Source organism: Strix uralensis, chromosome 15 (genome assembly GCF_047716275.1).
Source record: "Strix uralensis isolate ZFMK-TIS-50842 chromosome 15, bStrUra1, whole genome shotgun sequence".
NCBI classification, from domain to species: domain Eukaryota; kingdom Metazoa; phylum Chordata; class Aves; order Strigiformes; family Strigidae; genus Strix; species Strix uralensis.
In genome coordinates, this window is record NC_133986.1 from 20,828,826 (window position 1) to 20,852,192 (window position 23,367).

The 23,367-nt window shown below is 49.7% G+C and overlaps 1 protein-coding gene across 1 annotated transcript in view; it reads right to left on the reverse strand.

The window, feature by feature from the left end:
- Positions 1-9,922: 9,922 nt before the first annotated feature.
- Positions 9,923-23,367, reverse strand: part of LRRC56 (leucine rich repeat containing 56) — a 64,902-nt gene continuing 51,457 nt past the window's right edge. The window contains exons 7-13 of the mRNA XM_074884542.1: positions 21,893-22,070; positions 19,684-19,884; positions 17,528-17,592; positions 16,259-16,380; positions 15,338-15,531; positions 12,410-12,776; positions 9,923-11,655 (exon numbers count right to left, since the gene is read on the reverse strand). Coding sequence (XP_074740643.1) covers positions 11,463-11,655; positions 12,410-12,776; positions 15,338-15,531; positions 16,259-16,380; positions 17,528-17,592; positions 19,684-19,884; positions 21,893-22,070 — 1,320 coding nt within the window. The 3' untranslated portion in view covers positions 9,923-11,462. The remainder of the gene's footprint in view (positions 11,656-12,409; positions 12,777-15,337; positions 15,532-16,258; positions 16,381-17,527; positions 17,593-19,683; positions 19,885-21,892; positions 22,071-23,367) is intronic.

Genomic DNA, 23,367 nt, shown 5'->3' on the forward strand with positions numbered 1-23,367 from the left:
GAGCTGCTTGGTCCTTGTTTTCTCCGTCTGCAGTGATCCAGGGGCAGGGAGGGGCTGCGGCAGAGCAGGTGGGGGCTGTGCCCCGAGGTAGGACACAGCTTGGGGTGTCTTGAATGGAAGAATTCTCGCAGACTTTCTGCCAGAGCCTCTCTGGGCAACTGTGCTGGCTCAAGCATCCAGCAGGAGACAGAAGTCCTGCCAAGAGCTGTAAATGGAGGGGCAGTGCGTTTGCAGCTCTTTGCTATTTCCATGTTGGCCCTGGATTGGCAATGGCTGAGTCGGAGCCATCAGGGTCTTGCTGGCGAAGCCCTCCCACAGTCTGAACCACCCCTGCAGCCCTGGCTCAACCTCCCATGCCCTCCATTCTCAGCTCAGGGCGGGTGGCACTGATGCCAGAGCTGTCCCCATCGGCTCAGTACCTGGCAGAGAGCAGACACACATGCCCAGTCACACACACACAGAGTCCCTCTCTTTGGCCACCTTCCCAAAAGCCAGTGTGACACCACAGCCCCTTTCCACCCCTGCCCATCTGCGCTGGCAGCGCAGCCCCGTCCCACTCAGAGCTGGCAACATTCCCACACAGGCGTCCCACATGCCCCTTGCTCCAGAGCCTGGACACAGGGACGCATCACCCAAGGAGGGGGCACTGCATGGCACGGCCTGACACAGTGTGTAGCATTCCCGGAGCATCGGCCACCAGCGCCAGAGAGTTGAGATGGACAGGCTGGCTGCTGAGCTGGGGGTTCACAGAATCACAGAATCATCTCAGTTGGAAAAGCCCTTGAAGATCCTCCAGTCCAAACATGAACCCCACACTGACCGTTCCCAACTACACCAGATCCCTCAGCGCTGGGTCAACCCTTCAACCCCTCCAGGGATGGGGACTCCCCCCCTGCCCTGGGCAGCCCATTCCAACGCCCAACAGCCCCTTCTGTTCAACTGACACCTGCTCCTGTTGCAACTGTAGGAGCACCCAGGTCTTGCATGGAAGGGGGCCTTTCCCTCCCCAACCACCTCAGTGCAGTTGGGCATGGCAAGAGGCAGGACAGGGATACAGCCAGTTCTGACATGCAGTGAGACCCTTGGTCTGCTGAAGGGGGAAGCGCTGAGAGCTACCCGCTGCCAGAAACACGACCCCGCAAACACACCTTGAACTCAAGTGGGTTGCCCAGGGAGGTTGTGAAATCTTCATCCTTGGAGGTATTCAAAAGCCATCTGGACATGGTCCTGGGCAACTGTCTCTAGGTGGCCCTGCCTGAGCAGGGGGGTTGGACCAGATGACTTCCAGAGATCCCTTCCAACCTCAACCAGTCTGTGATTCCTTGAAGGGGTTGTGCTGCTTGCAGGAGAGCTTTGAGGTAGGAGCAGAAGCATCAGAGACCTGAGAGTAAAAGGACAGGACTACAAGGGGAGCAAGAAGCTGAGGGCAGAGGAGAGGGAAGGGTATCAAGGGCCCAAGGTGAGGTATTCAACCTCCACATCATGCTTTGTCAGGTGGACCAGCATATCATGTTGGGGAAAGTCACTAAGGAGTAGATCTGTTGGGCTCAGCTCAAACATCACCCATCTCTGCTGTGTCTATCTCTTTGCCCCTGGCATTCCACCAGGCAGAAGAGGTGAAGATGACACCAAGGGAAAGGCTGGGGCAGGGTCCTTTTGGGCACTTAACAGTAATCCTGACTCTTACGACCACCCTGCTCCCCTACCTGCACTCATGTCCTACAGACAGGATGCTCCTTCTCCCTAGAACCAGCACCAGCGCCCAAGCCTCCTGCTGGGGACTGACAGGGCAGAAGGCCTTGGCCCAAAACCTCAGCCACCCACAAGACACTGGGGGCTTCTGGAAGCTGCCCCCAGACTGGAGGCCAGCAGCATGGCTCTCTGCCACTGCAGGCAGGGTGCAGGCAGGCCTTCATGCAGCTGGGTTACACATTCAGGGTCTTCGCCCACCCGGCTGTGTGCTTGAGGTGTGGTGCACAGCAAGGACTTCTGAAGAGGTGGTTATAAAATCCAGCTGAAGCTGATTCCAAAGCCGATCCCTCCTTCTGCTCATCCTCCTCTGTAAATCTCTCGCAAAGCTGCTTGATCTTAAGGTATCAGTTATCACTTTTTCTGCAGCAGCAAGGGTCTCTCATTTGTTTTTCCATGTCATTAATCTAATGCAAAGGTTTGTGTTTGGGTTCTTACTTCCCTTGGACAGTTCACAATCCAAAAAATTGTGATTGGGCAATAGCAGTTGAAAGGGGAAGGTAATACCTCTCTTTTTCTTCTTCAAAATCACCAAAACAGACACTAGATAAAATAAAAGGGATAGGACAAATCAAGGAAAAGAGAGCTTTTTAGCTTAGACTTTTTTTTTTCCCATTCAAAAAGTAATTTGCTAGTGATCATCCAGGGGAAAAAGATATTTGTTGCTTTGACCCTACAAGACCTATGAATATTTCTAGTTCCTTGCTATCCCTGTGAAGCCCCACCTGGGGAGGCAGCAGGAGACACCCCCTGGGGGGTCCCAGAAGCTCTTGGGGCTGAAATGGGGAAGATTTGGTGACTAATCCAGGAAATCCCCATCTCCTGGAGAAGACAACCCTGTCCTGATCCTGGCTGTTGTTCCTGGTGTGCAGCACTTTTCTGGTAAGGGCTGAGAGGTCCATACCCAGACCCTGGAAGACGCTCGCCTTGGCAAGATGTGCAACATTAGCAGAGTCATTCGGGTGGTCTGGAAACACCATGATCTGCCCTAACCCCTCCGTTCTTGAGGGGGTTGTTGCTTTGGAGGGGGATCCATCCACCACCATCCAATCCAGCAGATCGTGCTTCTCCTCCTGCGGCAGCACGGCACCGTGCTCCCGACCTGTCTGCTGCTGCCGACACATCCATCTCCCCCCGTGCTGCCCACCGCAGCCTGCTGCTTCCTCTTCTCACTGAGCACCTTCCTCCTGGGGCAGATCTCCCAAAGGTTTCCATCTCTTGCTCCCACGGCTGCTTTGCCTTTAGTTCGTCTCTCACTGCACCTGACAACGGCATAGCTCCTCTACGTGGCAGTTGGTGCAGCCATGATTGCCCGCGCTCTCGGCTAGTGTGTGCCCTGGCATAGCCCTGGTCTAGGCGGGCTTGCTCAGCCCAGGGCGTGACCAGGAGACAGCAGATGCTCAGCACTGTCCCCACAGGCAGCACAACCAGGACTGATGTGTTTTGGCTGGTGGGGAGAGAGCTGAGGTACTGTGGTACCCACCCTCAGGCCCCTGTCGTGGCTCTAGGTGTCCCCTGGGATGTGGATGATGCTGGTGACAGGAGCCTGCAGCAGCAAGGTGGCCTGGGGATGGAGAAGGGACTGGGTTGGTGCTCGCTGTTGGGAAGAAGGGTCTGATCCTGCCCACAGAGCAGCAGTAAGAATTTGATCGTTGATTTTTACAGAATCACAGAATCATCTCGGTTGGAAAAGCCCTTGAAGATCCTCCAGTCCAAACATGAACCTCACACTGACCACTCCCAACTCCACCAGATCCCTCAGTGCTGGGTCAACCCGACTCTTCAACCCCTCCAGGGATGGGGACTAACCCCTGCCCTGGGCAGCCCATTCCAACGCCCAACAACCCCTTCTGCAAAGAAATCCTTCCTAAGAGCCAGTCTGACCCTGCCCTGGCGCAGCTTGAGGCCATTCCCTCTTGTCCTGGCGCTGGTTCCTTGGGTCAAGAGACTCATCCCCCCTCTCCGCACCCTTCTTTCAGGGAGTTGTAGAGGGTGAAATTTTGTCAGGCTCCATGTGGAGAAAGGGCTGGGACAGAAGTGACATGGGCAGGGTGGTGACAGACATTGAGCCCTCAGGACCAGCTCTCATGGCTGCTGCTGTGAAGCCCCTTGCAACCCGCCAGGGTCTCCCAGTGCTGTCCTGCCATCAGTAGGAGGGCCAAGGTCCCTGCAGGTGGAAAGCCATGGAAGAGAGGAGAGCAGCCACAAACACAAACCCTGTCCAGCTTGCACCACTCTTCCAGCGAGGTCCTGCCCAGGAGGTACCAGGACGCCAGCAACCGCTTGTTGAGCTGCGTGAAAACCAGGAGCAGGGCAGCAGCTGAAGGATGGAAGAGACGAGGGTGGGGATAAAGGGGAGAGAAGTGTCAGAGAGCTTTAACACAGCTGGGCTGAGAGAGGGCTGGCTTCAGACTGGCAGACCTGGCAGAAGGGTTGGCCCAGCAGCTCCGAGGAGCACAAGTCTCAGGAAGCTCTGCCTGCCCTGGGCTCCAGAGATGACAGATCCCTGGTCACCAAGGGAGGAGAAGCTGGAACTCAAGCCATGCGTGGTCTAGAGCCTGTTTGCAGCTTGCAGCTACGGCCTGTGACCAAGATCATCTCCTTAAGACATGCTGGGATTGCACGTAGCATCACAAGATGCCCTACAGCACCACTGATGCCCTACAGCACCACGGCTGTCCAGTGCCGAGGCAGGGCTCCGGGATGTTCTGCGTTACATTTTGTGGGCATTGCAGATTTCCTAAGGAAATATTTCCAAATAAATCAAAGTCATATGTGACACAGCAAGTCACTACCAGTCACTATCACTGCCACATCTGGCGGCATCATACGAGGCCAGCACACGGGATGCTGGAGAAGGTAAAAAAGCAAATGTTGAGGTCACTGTGTGTCTAACGCCTCACAAACGCTCCGGAGCTGCTTGGGTTTGGTTTCTGAGTCCTTTTACTTTTAAAAGTTACACTTGTGAGACTCTCTTCTTCCCTCTAGCGTTCATTTCAAGATGTTCCTCTTGCTCTTCAAATTGAGCTAAAGCGGTGGCTTGCCTGGTTGCGTGTGCGGTCACTCTCTTCCTCAGGCACAGGATGTAAATGATACTACAACTCTCCACTCAGGAATCCGACGTTTCATTTTTCTGGTTTACGCTGTGCCATGCGGGAGGTTCCCGTTGCAAGGCCGTTGTCCCCTGGCATAGTTCAAAAAAAAATTATCTCAATTACTCCCTTAATTTTAGCACACTCTGAGCTCCAGCTGGGGATGCGCGGGTGCAATGAGGTTTCTGATGGCAACAAGCAGTGGACATGCCAGTGGCAGATGTCTTGTTTGAGGGACAGGTCTGAGCAAGCCCCTGCTCTCATTGCCCATGTAAGACCACGCTACACCTCCTCTCAGCTCACATGCTTTGTCCTCGGGTGGTAGGAAACCTGTGCAGAGCTGGAAAATGACTCCACCACCCTTAAGGCTTGATCAGGGCTGTCACCGCAAGGTTGTCTTTTATCTAGTGACAGCAAGAGACCTCCCAGGCAGGATCTCTGCTACCTGGGTCACCTCCCAGCTATCTGGACTGGTTTCTAAAAGTCTGGCAAGCATCTCCCGTTCTGGGGACAGAGATGACAGATATCCTCCTCTTTTGGGGACCGGGCAGCAGATCTGCCCTCCCAGATGCATCTGTAGCTGACCAGCTCTCCGCTGGCAGCACCAGCTCACAGTCTGCAGTGGCACCTTGAATTCAGCCCAGGACAAGCCACCCCTGCTGTCCCACAGCTGCCCTGCCCTGCTTGCCCCCCTGCCCACAGCTCCCTGGAAGGCCCAAAAGCTCCGCAGGCCGGCTTGAGGAGCCACGTACCCCAGCACGAGGCACGCTGCCCCGGCGGTCACACACTTCATGCCATCTCCGCTCTCCATGCCTGGCCCTTCACCTCAGCCAGAACATTTCCAGTATCCCTCAGGGGAACTTCAGAGGAGCAAGGTGCTGCCAACAATAAAAGCATGGCCAGGTTACTCTGGCATACCAAGAAAGCAGGGCAGGATTCGTCCCACCTGGAATTGGATGGTACCAAGCAGACATTTCACAAAATCACAGAATCATCTTGGTTGGAAAAGCCCTTGAAGATCCTCCAGTCCAAACATGAACCTCACACTGACCACTCCCAACTCCACCAGATCCCTCAGTGCTGGGTCAACCTGACTCTTCAACCCCTCCAGGGATGGGGACTCCCCCCCTGCCCTGGGCAGCCCATTCCAACACCCAACAGCCCCTTCTGGAAAGAAATCCTTCCTAAGAGCCAGTCTGACCCTGCCCTGGCGCAGCTTGAGGCCATTCCCTCTTGGCCTGCCGCTGGTTCCTTGGCTCAAGAGACTCATCCCCCCTCTCTGCACCCTCCTTTCAGGGAGTTGGAGAGGGCCATGAGGTCTCCCCTCAGCCTCCTCTTCTCCAGACTAAACCCCCCCAGTTCCCTCAGCCGCTCCCCATCAGACCTGTGCTCCAGACCCTGCACCAGCTCCGTTGCCCTTCTCTGGACACGCTCGAGTCATTCAATGGCCTTTTTGGAGTGAGGGGCCCAAAACTGAACCCACTCATCGAGGGGCGGCCTCACCAGTGCTGAGTCCAGGGGTAAGATCCCTTCCCTGTCCCTGCTGGCCACGCTAGTGCTGATACAAGCCAGGATGCCATTGGCCTTCTTGGCCACCTGGGCACACTGCTGGCTCCTGTTCAGCCGGCTGTCAATCAACCCCTCCAGGTCCCTCTCTGACTGGCCATCTCAAACCCTGTTTTATCAATGGAGAGACTGGTACTGCTGGAGCATGAACCATCTAACTAATCACAACTCACAAACATCTGTGTCCTACCACGGGGGCAGACACTGCCCACAGCAATGCGCGTTGGGCTCTGAACATGGTGGCAAGCCAAGGAACCATGATCCTGAGCTGACCTGTTGTTTATATCTATTTGAAGAGGAGGTGTGTATGAGTCTTTCCCTCCTGAATGTCTCCTGGGCTTTCTTCTCCTTGGCAGCCAAAGAGAGTATCTCCTCATCTAGCAATGAAGATTAATTTATTCCAAGTGCAAAGCAAGCCCAAGCCTTTAATGAGAATAACGGCCTCGGTAACGAGCACAACAGCCCCGAGGCCTGTGCAGGAGGTGGGCTGTACACACAGCTGTGACGGGGACACTGGGCAGGGCCAGCATCCCCTTTGGCCTGTCCTCAAACGGGACACTAAGGTCCCCCCAACGGGCTGGGCTCTGCAGAGCCGGGAGGTGCGGGATGCAATCCAAGTCTGAGCAGGAGACGCCTTCGCTTGTCAGGGCCCATTTGTTTGGGTGGGATGCTGTCCCGGACACGCTCCCTTTAGGAGGAGGAAGGATTTTTAGACACTGAAATAACTGGCTGGCATGCAGCTCCCTGCTTCTTTCTCCGGTTATTCTTTAAAGCTCTGGCTGAGCTTTCAGTCTGCAGGGCAGCACCAGCCACCCCAGCAGAGCTGCTCATGGGACACCAGCTGAGCGATGCTGAGAGGCCTCCTGGATCAACTGTGCTTCTGCTAATGCCGCAGCACTGTCGCTTTGGGCCAAACCCCCTTGCTCCTAGCCCTGCTCCCTGCTGCCCCCAGCTAACCACCCTCTCCCTTAGCAGCATGTGCTGATGAGTCTTAGCTCCTGGAAGAAATCTCTTCCCTGCGGTCCTGATTCATTAACAGGTGAGGGGGGAGCAGTTCTCACCCCTCTCTCCTGCTTACACACTAGATATCAATTTGGCAGCTGGCAGCAAAACCCATTAAGGCAGCGAGATACTTAAAGGCATCTGCAGCTCCCGGCCCATTAAAAGAACGAGGGGATTGTCCCTGGTAATGTACATCCAAAACTGGTCACATCCAACTGGAAGCAAGGATCCTACCAAGATAAATATTAATAGAGTCTGCAAAGGCAGGGGTGGGAATAAGCTCACTCATGAAATGACTTTGTCCATATTCAAGGGACCAACGCAGCATTTTAACAGAGGAAACAGTGACAAGAAAACCCACAGTGAAACTCCCCATACATTTCCCTTTTGGGCCAAGAGAATTGAATTCACGGGCAGCCCATCATGCCTGATGTATCCTAATTAGCCTCTTAAAGCCCTAGCTGGGTTTTATATTTTCTAGATGAAAAAGGTGGAAGGTGGATTAGCAGAGGCTAAAACCAGAGCAACAATTTGCTCTGTGGATCTGTTATAGCTGCATAGATCTGATCTGTAACAGCCCTGTTTATTTTGCTTGTCTGGAAACTGCAACAGACAACAGCGTGGCAGCCCTGGGAAACCTTGAGGTGTACCCGCTACTGGCGGAGCGGAGGCTACCAGCGCTTCTTCCCCGTTAGGTCAGGCTATGATCGCAAGCTTGCTCTCTTAACAAGCCTCCCTGCCGCTCCATGCATGACAGCCTGGCACTTGGTCTCATTAGGCATTTAGCTTCAGAGCACATACTCTTGCACATACCACTCAGCAGGTCAGATCGCCCAGAAAAGGTGCAATGAAGGTGGCACACAAAAAACTCAAAAAAGCTTCTGGCAGAGCTGTCCACCGATGCTTGGCTTTGCTACCTGCTAAGCTTTCATGTGCAGAGAACCGATTAGTTTTCCTCTGCTCCCTGTGCCAAAACCATATCAACAAGATGCGTGCATGATGGAGGGAAGTTAGATTCCTACTGGTGCCACTGCTCTGCTGCCAAGTCACTTCTCCTTCCTCTCTGTATGCCTGAAACCAGTCTCTGCCCTGCTGTGTAACACAGCTGGGAAAACTTGGGAAAAATCCACCCTGGGAAAGCAACGCCTCCTGCCTGCAAGGTCCATCTGAGAGCAGAGCTTTTGCTTTCCAGCACATAACCCCGAGGTTCAAATGAGGCCTCACGGAGCTGCTCTCCAAGCGCCCAGGGCCCCCAGCTCCTGGCGCTGCCGCTTCCTGCGCAGCAAGTGCCACTAAAGCCACAGCGCTCACGCCAACTGCTTCACGCCTCAGGCCTTTGAGTCAGGTCTGGACACTAAATCCCCACAGTGGCCCTGACGGGATACAAGAGCACAAGGCTTCAACTCCATCTTACATACCCATCCCTACCCATACGCACCTGGGAAGGTGCTGGGCCACCAGCCAAGGCGGTGACCAACAGGTAGAGTGGGCACCTTCTCCTGTCTCTGCACACACGTGCCACACCACTACACGGCATGCGACTGCCTCGGCGAGGCCATCAGTGGGGCAGAGTTGGTTAGTCAGCAGTGGGGTGGCTGTTTTGAAGGTTACAGACTACCTGCACCCCTGAGAGTTATCACTGGGGTACCTGAAGGCAAGTTAAAACAAGAAATCCTGAGTTAAACAGTTTTCATGAAGCGCTCAGTGACTCTTACTTCCCACACATGAGGGCAGAGCTTTTTTTCTGACCATTTCTCCAAGTCCTCTCCGCCACCACAGAGAAGCTCCTTGCCCCATCCATGCCCCTCCAAGTTGTGTTTGCCACGAGATGAGCTTGTGTGCACTTCCCGGAGCTGTACCCAGAGTTTTGCATCTGCAGATGCACACGTGCAGACCCGTCTAGCTGCCCCAGTTTCCACACACAAAAACTCACTTATGCTTTTTTTTTCCCCTCAGCCCCTTTGAAATCAAAGATGCAGATTGAGAAGGAGGCTCTGAATATCTGAAGACAGTCCTACCCATCACCCACTGATAGGACCCTGGTGGTAAAGAAGGACCTGATTGTCACCAGTGCTGACTGCCAGCGAGGGCTGCAGACTTCAAGCAGGAGGGGAGGGCTCAGAGCATTTCTGAAAACTATGCTGCCACTTTCTTCTTTCTTTCATAAGGCCAGATTTTTTTTTGATGATGGTCATGGTCAGTAACACCGGCAAAAAGTCAATTTTAGGAGCCTATTTAAGGACACAGGCACTGTTGCTGGGCACCATGTGATGGGAAATCCTGCCTGCATCCATAGTATTGCACAGAATCACATGCCACATAGTTTTTAATGATTTTTGATGAACTATTTCCTCTAGGACTCACCAAAACTGGGCAAACCAGCTTCAAACTCCAGACTATTTTGTACGAGAAAGCGGTCCAAGTATCACCATGACAAGATGAAGTTTTGGGGCCTTCTCTATTATTTTGCTTCTCTACGTTAAGCTGACCAGTAGAAAGAAGACACAAACCAATTCATTAACTCATCATGTAATTACTGTTTTATCAACTGATTTAAAAATATATAGCTAATGTAGTAATTTAAACTGGAAAGAAATGTGATGATGCTTGGTTTCAGACTGCAACATCAATAAAGTTGTCAGGCGCCGTCATTTGGATCAGCATCTCACAGTCTGCAGTCACTGAAACAGATGTTTGGAATCTCACCCGAACATAAAGCAAATAAAGCATGAAGAACATCACGGCGTACGTGGAGATCCTGTTGGTGAAGAATAGGAGGAAGAAGTAGATGGCTTCAACTATAAAGCAAATGTCCTATTGGAAAAGCAAGAGATTATACCCTTACTTCCCTGCCTTGTCTTTTCTGCAGCATTCCTTAGAATTATTCAGTTGTATGAAATTGGAAAGTCTATTTGATCTAAAAAACTGGAGGTGGGACGCCCGGCTCTAAAGGCGCAGGCAGGGGATGCTCTGACACCTGCTCACAGAGGTCGGCTCTGCTAATGCAACCCCAGTGTCTCCACAGGGAGCGAGAGAAATCCTTCCAGGTAGCTACGAAGCAAACAAATCGGAGGTTGCAGAAAGCTGGGGATGAGCCTCTTTAATCAAGTAATAAGTGATAGAACAAGAGGGAATGGCCTCAAGTTGCACCAGGGAAGGTTTAGACTGGATATTAGGAAGTATTTCTTTACAGGACGGGTAGTCAGGCGTTGGAATGGGCTGCCCAGGGAGGTGGTGGAGTCCCCATCCCTGGAGGGGTTGAAGAGTAAAGTTGACTTAGCACTTAGAGATATGGTGTAGTTGGGAACTGTCAGTGTTAGGTTAATGGTTGGACTGGATGATCTTCAAGGTCCCTTCCAACTGAGATGATTCTGTGATTCTGAAAGATGTTAGTATTGGGATGAGCCACTTGGTCAGCATTTGCTGCCGTAGCGATGCAGGCAACAAGGACCTCAGACGCCTGTGAACGGGGTGAGCTCCTGGGCGGGGCATAAACTCTGAAACCACCCAGCCTTCCCGGGCTCCTCCTTGGGCAGTGCAACCCCCTTACAACCCGCTCCAGTCAACGCTTCCTCTCCAGCCCTTGGCTTTGTCCCTCGTATGTTAAACATCCAGGACTGCAAAAGATACGTGGTGGGGCTGCTGCTAGGGCGTGAGGGGGAGCGTCCCATGGCCCTCACCTCCTCCAGTGCACTCCACAAACTGCAGGCTCCATGCTCTGCCTGGGTCAGTGTCCCTGCCTGACTCACAGAGCAGGGCATGGTGTGGATGGAGGAAATACATTAGGACTTGTTCTGTTTTAGTGCATGAAGGCTGCAAAAATAACCACGCTTTTCTGTAATAAGAGGTTGATTAGCTCTTCTGTTGATCAGCGGGTGCTCTTTAAAGCAAGTATTTCTGGAGCAGCTGTAGCCTTAATTGAGGCAAATCATGTCATTTGTTTGAACTGCTCTACTTGCACAGCTCTGTGTCTAGCTAGCTGAAAGATAGCATCAATCCTTCCAGACTGTGCTCTGTACATGGCTCCAACACACGCTGCCACCCGGGTATCTTCTAGGACCAAGGACTTTTGTTCTGAGATGTTGTTGAGGCAGCGGGTCTGTCTGGCAGTGACTGCAGCACGGCCCTGGCAGTCAGGGGCCAAGCAGCGTTCATCAGCCCCAGCCTCTCTGAGGCTTTTGGGGATGAGCAGACAGCTGGCTTGTGGTGGTTGATCTCTCCAGGAGGGCTCTCACCCATGATGGGCCTGAGGAAAAGAGAGATGCACTGCGGTGAAATTGCACTCCAGGTCTGGATATCTGTGTTCTCCCCACTAGCTCTGCCTTCTCCCACTCTGAAAACCGAACGGAAAGCTGCCAGGCCTGGGAGCAGCACAAGGGACGCCAGCTTCCCAAACAAGGCATGTGCCTATACTGCTCCATAACGACTACGTTAACTTCAAAATCAAGGTGTCATGTCACAACTCCTCAGTTTCACTTCTTCAAAGAAGCAACCCGATGCTAATCTTACAGTAAGTGGGTTCAGAAATAACCATGTTTTGGTGCATGAGACACTTCTCTAATGCCTACTTTATTTTCCAGAACTCTTCCTAACATTAATTAATGTAAGCTTCAAGGAAAAAAAAAAGACTAAGTGGGATGTCAGAAACTTGTCCTGGGGTGTACCCGAGGAGAGACTTGAACAAGCACCACTACAAGAGCTTTGCAACAGACACGCACATCGGCCCTGCGTGGGGAACATGAGACTGGAGCAGGAAGAACACAGGAAAATTCTGGGCTATTATTCAAGAAAATACAAAATTTCCAATGCTCAAATTATAAGGAATATGAGAAACTGTTTCATTTAGCATTAGACGGACAAAGGTAAATGTCAGCACAAATAAAAGGAATTCTTTTTACAGAACAGGCAGGAGACTCCAGAGACAAGACAGAAGCCTGCTGTGAAGTCCCCTCTGTTTTCCCCAGCCAGGCTGCAGGCAGTGCTGCCGGCAGCGCGCATACCTGATGCTTGTTGATCCAACAGCTGCTGGTCCTGAAATAGATGTTTGCCAGCCAGTGCTCCCAGCAGGCTGGCACTGCCCTCGGGAGCCGGAGGCAGCCGGCACGCTGGGCTGGCTCAGCAGAGCAAGTTCCTTGCCCAGAGGCTGGGCTGAAGTTGCTTGATGAGCCCTCGACTGGGATCGTTGTGTCCACTGCCTGTCCTCCTCTTGGCTGGGTATTTTTAAGCATCTTACCCTGTGGTTCCTTGTTTTCCAGGGTCTTGATGCAACACCCGTTACAGATGCAGGCGAAGGACTTTTTGGAGGGGATGGAATTAGACAGTGGTTCGGGTTGGAGAACACTGCACCTTCCTGAGCCTGTGATGAACCTAAAAAAGAGGGGGAAGCACAGGGATTTGCCAGTTCATCTTACTCCTAAATGACCAACCCAGCAAGCAAAAGGTTTCAGAGTACGCTGTGTGATGGAGCTGGGTGGGCAGATGTGTCCCAGGGCACACAGGAGTGTGGGTTACTTGGCAGCCTCCCTGCCCGTGTGCTGGTGACGTGCCAAGCACTGGAACTGCTCACGAGCCATATGCAGCTCAAGAGGGACATATCAGCTCACCCGCCCTCCTGTTCTCAGTCAGGATCATAGTTGCATCACTCCTGGCCAGATTTGCACTGACTTGTTTTAAATCCCTGAGCACTCCATCCAGTGATGTGAAATTCAAGGCACAGGAATAATCACAGATGAGTGGATCCACTTTTTTTAATCAGAGGCAGAGGTGTAAGAATAAGATTTTGAGATTAGCCTTAAAATTATGGAAAGTGCCCGACTGCTAGGGAAAATATTGTGCTACATGCAGGGCTACTATCTGGCTGTTCATATTTTAGCCCATGTAATCCTCAGGGTGACAACATACAAAGAAGAAAAAATCTTGTTGCTGACTTATGAATATAACGTGCATGCATATATGCTTAAAACCATTCTAGATATAGCAGGGATCCAATTGCTCTTGTCTATTAAAAGAACCAACTGTACCTAAGTGCCTGATGTGCAGGGTCCAGGGCAGGAATACAATCTAAAGAATGTGCCACCAAAACCCAGGCCCAGAAAGTTCAGCTTTATAGCTCCTAATTGATGGGGATGTATTTTACTGCTTATGTAACCACATAATGCTGAGAAAAAAATTTTCACTGAACAGTTTCTGTCATACGATATCCTTTAAAAATGTCTAAATTTCCTAGGGTTTTTTATTTAAGTAAAGACACTCTGAAAGACTGGTATGCCTGACTCAAGAGCCTGAAATAACACTCAATGACTTCCAAAGAGTGCAGATTATATGGATCCGATGCTGCAAACACTTTTACATAAGAGTGGTTTTGCTCAGATGACTTGTCCTTTCCTGGTCAGAAGGATTGTTTCCAGCAACGGGTTCTTCTGTGAGAAAATCACATTGGGTAGGACACACTTCTGAAGTCAAGTGTTGAGGCATTTAAATACCTCTCCAGATCTTCACACAGTCTCAAGTCACAGAGGTCGAGTGTATTTTTAACTGCCTTGCTGAATAAAGTCTATCAGTCGCTCAAGTTTTATCAGGCGTTTGCTCTGCAAAACACGTATGTCTATTAGCGACAGTGGGCAAAGGCTACTGTGCTTGGGATTATTTGAATCTTGGTTATTATGGCCATCTGCTTGTCATTTGGGATCTGGGTCATCTGCCCTCCCCCCTCTGCCTTAAGGTAATACTAAATTTCAAACCACTCCATCAATCTTGTAACCAAATCCTAGCAGATTTGGTTACAAGATGGGCAGATCTATGCCCAACCATTCACTTTCACAGGCCTATAGGGCATGACACTGGTATACTGTGAGATGTTTGGGGCTTCGTCCACTCAATTCATAAAGATGATGAGATCATAATAAATCATACTCAATCTAATGAAATACTACTAAATCTAAAAAAGATCAGATTGAACCTAAAGAGACTGTGATATCATAATCTAAGACTTCTGTGGTCACTGGACAACAGGCCATTCCTTTAGATTTTTCCAAACAGCTTCTGTTCTTGTTAAGGAGATATTGTTTATATTACTCTTAATACACAGAGGCTTTGAAGAGTTTAATGATACTTCTGTTTTTTCCAAAATATATACTATTTTTCCAAATTTTAATAGATCCATTTTTGCCCTTGAAAGAAATGTAAAACAAACACTCACATACTAATATTTACTGAGGCAAAAAAAGTGATTATTAACAATGAAATAGATTCAAGTTGTACTTTTGTAAGCTTCTCTACTTGATATGTATTTGGAATAACCATTATTAATGGTTCTAATATTCTTAAATATGATATTCAACAACCAGTGAAGAGTGGGAATTCTGCTTTCATTCATGTAAACACAATTCCAGAGAGGCCTTTGGCTTTGTTCCTGAGTAGAAGAGCACGTTTCATTTCTACAGTCCTTACTGAACACATCCCTTTGGTTGCGTATCTTTCCAGAATTCCCAGTTGCCCAGTTAAACCTTAATCGTTAGCTCAGCCATTATTTCCATTGGTGCCAGCTGGGGTAAAATATAGCTCAGTTGGAACGACAGTATTTTAGACTCATGTGGCACTGCCATAAATTAATGGTAAAAGACAGAGGCATGTCCTTCCTCTAAACTTGATTCTAAGCTGGTGTAAGGGCAGCCTTTTTCCTCTTAATTCTACAGATCCATGCTGAAATATATCAACTGATGGTCAACACAACTGGCCACCATGTCCTGCTTAAAAACTGCAATGGATTATTTAGGGTCTGGCTCTGCAATATTTCCAAATTGCTGCTCTAGAGCACAGAAGCCAGATCTCATAAAACACTGCCGTTACTAATACACCTATCTACAAATGGTTAGTAGCACGTATCACTACCCGACGCTAGCCCTTCCTCAGAGGTTTAGGGTCAGTACCTGAGGAAGACTGGGAGAGACAGGAGTGGCAAGAAGAATCAAGTGAAATCCTTTCAATGAGGTGCTCATCACAGGTCTCCCTCAAGGCATCTTCGCAGCTGTCAGTCAGGCTGCAGTCTTCACCCTCTTCCTCATCACTAACAGTTACCTTCAGTGCTTGGGCAGCTTTTTCTTGTTGACCTGTTTGCAGGCACCTGCACAACATCAAGTATCACACCTTTAGTTAGTCTCCGAGTTGTGAATACGCAAGTGCAGCTTGACATAGCCACACAGGCAAACACCAAGGCAGTAGATTTAGTCACCCACTATGATTTCCCACTTTCCGGGAGATATGGAAAACAATTCTAAATGGACTAGCCATCTAAGTTGCCTGTGTCTAATTATCTGACAGTGTCCTAAAGTCAATCAGGTGAAATGGGGCAGATTTAAAATACTACACAGGGAAGTAAGCTCAGAGAAATAAAGCCATTTTTACTTCCAAAACAACCATTATCCATCTATGAGATGGGGGAATCTGAGCATGGTGTTATTTTCCTTCCAGCCTTTCATTTGGTTGGGCCAGTGTGATGCTTGCAGAAAACCTCGTCCACTTTCACTTCTTTTACTACCTGAAGGTAGACACTCTCAGGGCCCAGAATGTCCTACCAGTTATGAAGTCATTTCCTTGCTCTCACTCAGCGAGCTGAGCCCATCCTGCCTGCGCTGGCCTTCAGCCTCCTCTAGAGACAGGTCAGAGCTTCCCCCAGGTTCCTCTCCCTTGCCCACCCCGCAGATGCTCCAGCGGGGAGGATGGACAGAAGGATTGCCACCTCAGGGACACGAAGGCAGGAGGCCAAGACTATCCCCTGAAACAACCACCAGGGGGCCAAAGAGTTTATTTTATTATTTTATTGCACGACAAGATTCCTCCCGTGGTCTCACCGCTTGTGCTGCTCTCTGAGTTCAGAGAACACATCTCCCCGCCGCAGATCTCCTCCTACTCCGGAGCTGTAAAGGTCTTCCATCCTCAGACCACACGTTTTCAAAGGGCTCACTGCAGGTGGCTGCAAAGATGACAGAAGTTATCTCGATAACCTCAGGAGCTCTGCCCAGCTCCGTTTCTAGATTGTGGATTTCAGAAGGCATCAAAGTCTGCTGTTACTCCTGGGTTTTCAGATCACCCCTCAGCATTTTCTTGCTCTGCAGTTTTAAGAAGCCCCACACCCAGTCACGTGCGCTGTTACAGCTCGAGGAACCCAGGGTGGCAGTAACAAAAGTGTTGATTTATCTCTCCCTGGCGTATGACCCTGTAGTATCTATACCAATAAGCATACTAAGACAAGTAGCATAGAAACTGCATCAATTCAGCATATGACCGCAATCCCCTTCCACATCCTAGTTTATAACACACAGTAATTCACTCAAATGTTCAAATTTGTTCCAGCAAAGCTTCCAGTGCTTGGGCAGTGTCAGCAGAGAGACGAGGGAGGGCCACATTTTTTCCAGCGGTTCTTTAACATCTGTTGTCAGCATTAAGTGAGGCTGCCGACAGCGCAGTGATGCAGGTGTCCTGTGCGTGCTGTTCCCCTGATGTAGCAGAGCCTCTTTAAACACACACACATGCATCTGTGCTGTGTTGAACCTCAGGGCCCACAAAAGCCAACCGTGACGAGCCAGACTGAGCCCCTTTAACATCTGGGTACCCTCTCACTACGTTACTGCCAAAAGGAGCAGGCTGACCCGCAGGGCTGGGGCACCACCCCACTGCCTGGAGGAACTCACTTTGGCTTTGCGTTTGTTTAGTCAACAGAAACGACCTTGCAGCGTTAGTGATCTGACTGTTTACGCCAACGTCAAAGAAACGCTGCTGAAAAAAATATTTTGCTTAATAGCTGTTGTAGAAATACTGTCAAGTTTTGCAATCCTGCCTTGTGCTTTGCTCAGCCACGATGATGGGAAATGCGCTGCCAGCAGCTGATACGTGATTTTCACGTGTTCATTTACAGCTGAGGGTTAACTACTGCTAGCACATGGGCACCTTTGTAACATCAGGGCAAGGGACTCTCTGTCCTCCTGAAGGCCAATTGCATGTTGGGGGCTTTTGGGCTACAGAAGAGAGAGAGCTGCCATAAGCCACAGTGGCAGTTCAATTTATCTCAGGATTTATGGGGGTCACCAGGCAGAAATATGAAGTGTACAAGAAAAACATACACCTAGCTTTTGCCTCCTTGCACGAAGGGCTTTGGTGGGGTTCCCACATATAACTTGACTGAGTCCTAAGAAAAAAGGAAAAAAGGAAACATTTTACTCCAGCGTTTAACAAATGGTGCTGTCTTTGAAATCAGTCAACATCATTTCCCATAGACAGGAAGATGTAATATTTCATTCAGTCAAGAAGGCCAATGGCATCCTGGCTTGTATCAGCACTAGCGTGGCCAGCAGGGACAGGGAAGGGATCTTACCCCTGGACTCAGCACTGGTGAGGCCGCCCCTCGATGAGTGGGTTCAGTTTTGGGCCCCTCACTCCAAAAAGGCCATTGAATGACTCGAGCGTGTCCAGAGAAGGGCAACGGAGCTGGTGCAGGGTCTGGAGCACAGGTCTGATGGGGAGTGGCTGAGGGAACTGGGGGGGTTTAGTCTGGAGAAGAGGAGGCTGAGGGGAGACCTCATGGCCCTCTACAACTCCCTGAAAAGAGGGTGCAGAGAGGGGGGATGAGTCTCTTTAACCAAGTAAGAGCGATAAGACAAGAGGGAATGGCCTCAAGTTGCGCCAGGGAAGGTTTAGAGTAGATATTAGGAAGTATTTTCTTTCCAGAAGGGGTTGTTGGGCGTTGGAATGGGCTGCCCAGGGAGGTGGTGGAGTCCCCATCCCTGGAGCTGTTTAAGAGTCGGGTTGACCCAGCGCTGAGGGATCTGGTGTAGTTGGAAACCGCCAATGCTAGGTTAAAGGTTGGACTAGATGATCTTCAAGGTCCTTTCCAACCTAGATGATTCATGGCATAGGTTCACAGTGTCAGCCGGCACAGCCTGACGCTGCTGCTAAGAGGCAGTTTCTCTGTTTCTACCCAGAATCTGTCTCCTTCTGCTCCTGTCCTGACTCCTCCACTGTGCTGGTACAAGCATTTGCGTGGCCATGTGGTGAGTCAGATCAAAGTACAGATCCAGATTAAAACTAAATATGCTTTTTGGGGTTTTTTTTGTTTGTTTTGCTGGTTTATTTTTCAGCTGGATCTCGACCAGAATCAGGTTCCCCATGTGGCTGTGCAGGTGCTCTTGCCAAAACAAGAGACAAGGAAGCAAAGGGGCAGGAAGAAGCAGTGAACACTGGGTGAAACTGTCTCTATCAGCAGTGCTAGCTGTCTAAAGGTGCATGTGAAATTATGGTCTCATTCCCTGGCAAGCTGTACTCTGTTTCCATGTACTTTTCTGAATGAGCACTCTGCTGTTGACACTGCATTGCTTCATTTAGTTCATGATCCCGAGTCCTACCTCCAGCAAGGAACTGAGGTGGGACTGGCACCCGAGAGAAGCAGTTCACAATGCTGGGAAAACAAACACCAAACATCTTCCTCTCAAATCTGCACTCCATGGGCCGCTGGAGTTTCATCGTCAAGGTCTTTCCAGAAGCCAGGGAAGGATGTCTTGGGAAGTGCCAAATATTGTACCAGAAGTGAACTCCCTTTTGATCCAGCTGTCCCTGGGAGCTGCTAACTTGGCAGTACTTCCAGGTGGCCAGGGCACGAAGGGCAGCGGTACACCTGTATTTTGGGCTAGCCTGTAGATCAGGTATGTGAAGTCAAGGAACTGACTCCTCTTGCTGGGGACCCACCCCTGGAAACCCTGGAAAAACAGCAGTGCTGCTGCAGTAAGGGACTGCAGTACACAGAGTTGGAGCACACGATCCAATGGGGAGTGAAACTGCATCTCCACACCATTCTGGAGGACTGCCTTGGACCCCTCACATTCCTGTGACTGAACAAGATGTGCCCAGATGTGACTTAAGCGAGCCCCAGCTAGGCTGATGTGTAATTTAAAGGATTGAGCAGGACAGCTTTTGACAAGGTGTGAAAGGCAACTTCAGCACCATTGCAGTGTGGGGCTGACAGGAGGGATGGCAACACGTAATGCGTGGGGTGAGGGGCTGAGGAGGGGGAAGCCCAGATGACTTGCACCTTCTGCTGCAGGGGGAAACAAAGGAAAGCCCACACTAGAGCAGGTGAGTCCCATGGAAGAAAACATATGCTGAACCTGATCTAGCAGAGGCATGGGTGGGTGGTATTCAAAGCACTCAAGCTTTCATCAGCAATAACAACATTCAGAAGGAGGTGGAGGTGTGGGAAAGAACGGGATTAAAAAATATACATTACCATGTGTCAAATCACTGGCGTTATCTTCTGCGAACAGCTCGTCAGAAACAGTGTGATCTGGAAGAGGACAGCTGCCGTGTAAGAGGTGGGCATTGCTACATCTCCCTGCCTTAGCAGACTGCTGAGCAGTTCCAGGTCTGGAAGTTGTTGGGGGTCTTGGGCCGCATCCAGGCTGCCTTGCTACTGCCCCAAGATATGGACCTAAGAGAGAGGTTTCGCTGGTGTAAGCACAGTCATGCAAGGCTTCAAACCACATCATCACCGTACACTGCCAATATGAAGCCTGCTGCTGCACTTGGAGCTGTAGGGGACAGAAAAATAAGTCATTGTGCCTGCAAGAAACATGCTGGAATGGGTCAAGACTAGAGACAGAGGGCTGGAGACAGAGACCGGCTGCTGGCTGAGCACAGGGTCAGGAACCGCTCTGTGCTCACCCCCCACCTCCGACTGCCCCACGGGTGAGCCTGGAGGTGTCCAGGGCTCTGCCACCTCCCCTGCCTGCGGGCCTAGGGTAAGAGTAAGCTGCCTCTCATCTGCTGCCCACCTGCTTGTGGGGGAACCACTGCAGGACGCAGTCTAAGCCCCCAGTCTTAAAATATATTGCTCAAATGCCCAGGCACAACGCAGATGGTGACGGCCACCTTACCAGAGTCAAACAGGGCAAACCACGTACCAGGAGTTATGGAAATCTGGGAATGGCAGTGATAGATTTTTCCAGTACTGCCTCAGAGGCAGATACTTCTCTACCACAAAAAAAAAAGAAGAAAACTGAGTTTTTGGAATGTTACAAGGCAGGACGGATTACACAAAAGCTAGCAAAGGCAGACAGAGCCCTGTCCTCTTACCTGCCTAACCGCGGGCTGTCCTGGGAGCACAGCACAGCTGTGAGAGCAGCATGTGCAGCCAACACCCCGTAAGAGCAAATTTCATTTTGGTGCCTAGATGAATAGCGTGCTTTGTGAAGTGTTGAGCATCTACCAGCTCCACAGTGGAGCAATCAGCTCTGTAATAATATGGCCATTTCCTCAAGAGCTGAGTGTTAGGAACCCTTAAAATATCTTGGCCATAGTTGTTAATACAAACCCCTGAAATAGTGTGTGAAAAGTACCAGAGTCAACATTGCTATAGGAAAGAAAAAAATATAGGGATGTCTGAACCTGACCATACGAGCTCATCAGTTTAGAGCTAAAGGCAAGAATATGTCTGGTTCCACTAGGAAACAATACAAATTCACAGTTTTGTGCTACGTCCCTACTGTTTCTGTCAGCTCACTTTGTTAACTAGTTTTTTGAACCATAGCTGATGTTGCCAAAGTGGGATCACTGAGGGATCAGATTTTAATGGATTTTTTCCCTACCATAACTACTATTACAACTAATGATTTGGACCCACAGGGATTAAATAAATGACGAACGTATGTACTTATTCCAAAACAAACTAAATTTTTAATCGAGTAGAGTTGGCAGGCAGGCCACAACTGGGGGGACTGGGAAGCCAACTGCACTGCCCACACTAATGGGAAGCAACAGGAGCAGTTATAGGAAATACTTTGTAATATTTAATGGTACGTGGTAAAGTACATGTAGCATGATACATAAAAGCGTGGATATCTGAACTATAACCAAGGCTACAGGCAAGGGGACAACAGATTTATTTTCAAACCATTTACGCTCTACTAATGAATATAATGGACTTAATCACAGAGGCAAAGAAAATGGAACAGATCTCTTATGAGATCAGGCAATCTCAGTTGCTAGGAAGTTGCTATCATTGAGGGGTGGTGACTAAATTGCCTTTCCAATTATTAAATTGGAGTAGCAAATCCTGCAACATCCACTCTACATGAGATTGACTGCTACCACGGAAAGGGCTGTGAACAGCCGTTGCTGAAACATTCCTTCCCAAGCTTTGCTTCTTCCCATCACGCAGAATGAATGCTAAGTACAGACTCCCAGCTACTGTTGGATTTGCTTGATGCTCTAGAAGTCATCTGCATTTTTCTGAGCTTGATGTCCAGCTTAGGACAGCTTTCATCTAAATCTGCGCTGTGCTGAATTCCAGCTTTCTCACTTCCCAAGTGAAGAAGACAACGACCTTCGTCCCTTCACTATAATTAAACGTTGGCTTTGAAGAGGCCAGCTTGCTCTTCATCTTTCTCTTTCACACATCATAACCTGAAAAATGAACCCTGATAGGAAACCTGACATACCTAACCATGAAATGTCTCCAGCTAAACTACCTTCCTTGATGGATTCCTTGATGATTAGCCAATCCTCGTGCATCTTCTTGGAAGGAAGGAGAGCAGTCTGGCTTGCTGGTATTTCGTCCAAATACTTCAAGTGGGGAATGAGTTTTTTTACTTCAGCTCTGTAATTATAATCTTGTTCCTGGAGAAATTGAGAAAGTGGTCACTGGAACAGTTTATTTAACAGACTGTGGACTTCCACCAGCAGCACAGCAGTGTTCAATTTGTATGACTGCCATATAACCTGAAATGCCTTTTACAAGGCAAACCTATTCACCTCAATCAACAGAAATAAATACAGCCAGGAGTTTCATTTCACTGTGCTTTCTCCTCACGTAATTTCTACTTGAATTGATGGTGAACATGTTCTGAGCAGTGCAAACACGTGCCCTCCGCACAAAGGCTCCTTTGCTGATTACCCACTGGTGACTTTGGCATTTGTCTGTGTTATATTATGCACAATGTACAAAAGCGTAGAAGGCCACCGATGCCCATGGAAAGTCTGGGCACCCTCAGCATTCAGCCAGCCTCTCTCCCTGCTTTTGCGATTCTCTGGTTGCTGCAGCAGTACTCAGGTGATAGGAAGACCTGAAAACATGTTATGAGTGTTGCTACACCTGCTGATGGGAGAAGAAAGAGCATTTCCATGGATTGTGTTTTTAGGCACGCCCATAAGACAGCTACAGTGAATGAACTGCAGTGGTTTTCTGGGGCAGTTCTCAGGGGTTTGGTGTGTGATTTTACACAGTGTTAGAAGCGATGGCTTACTTCAAACTATGTTTTCTTCTGCAAGAGGTCACATACCTACAGCAGGTGCACAGAAGGCTCAGACACACTGCACTTGGGTTTCTTTTCTGTGTGCTTGGAAAAACAACGTGATTGCTCCCAAAGGACATGGCCTCAGTGTGACACCCATGGGGGAAAGCACAGGTACAGCCCCTTCTGCATGCGTGGGTGGAGCTGACATGTTATAAAATGATTCATGAGCACAAGCCAATGCCTGGGGACCTCTGAGCAGCAAGGCCAGTCCAGAACAGTTATAACTGTGCTCTGAGCACACTGAGGATTGGGCTGTTTTGGTGGATTCCAGCAGAAGAAAGATACCTTCACCTTCGGTACCTTTGTCTCTGGGAAAACTTAGCAATACCTCAGGGCTGACTGGGTTGAGCTGCTTTGCAATGGGAATACTTTTGGTTAAAATAGTGTCAGATTATAAAAGGCAGCAAATGTGATGGCGATCTGTTCTACTTAAAGAAAGTATAAAGCAAGAGAGCACTGCTAGTGGCAGAATATGAATGGGCAGCTACCTACAGATCAGTTGCTTCATCCAGACAAATGTTACACTTTTCAAGACATTGCATGCAATATTAGAAAACCCCACAAAGCCAAGTCATCGTTCACCATGGAGTTGTCACAAACAGAAATCTTTCTGTGGGACC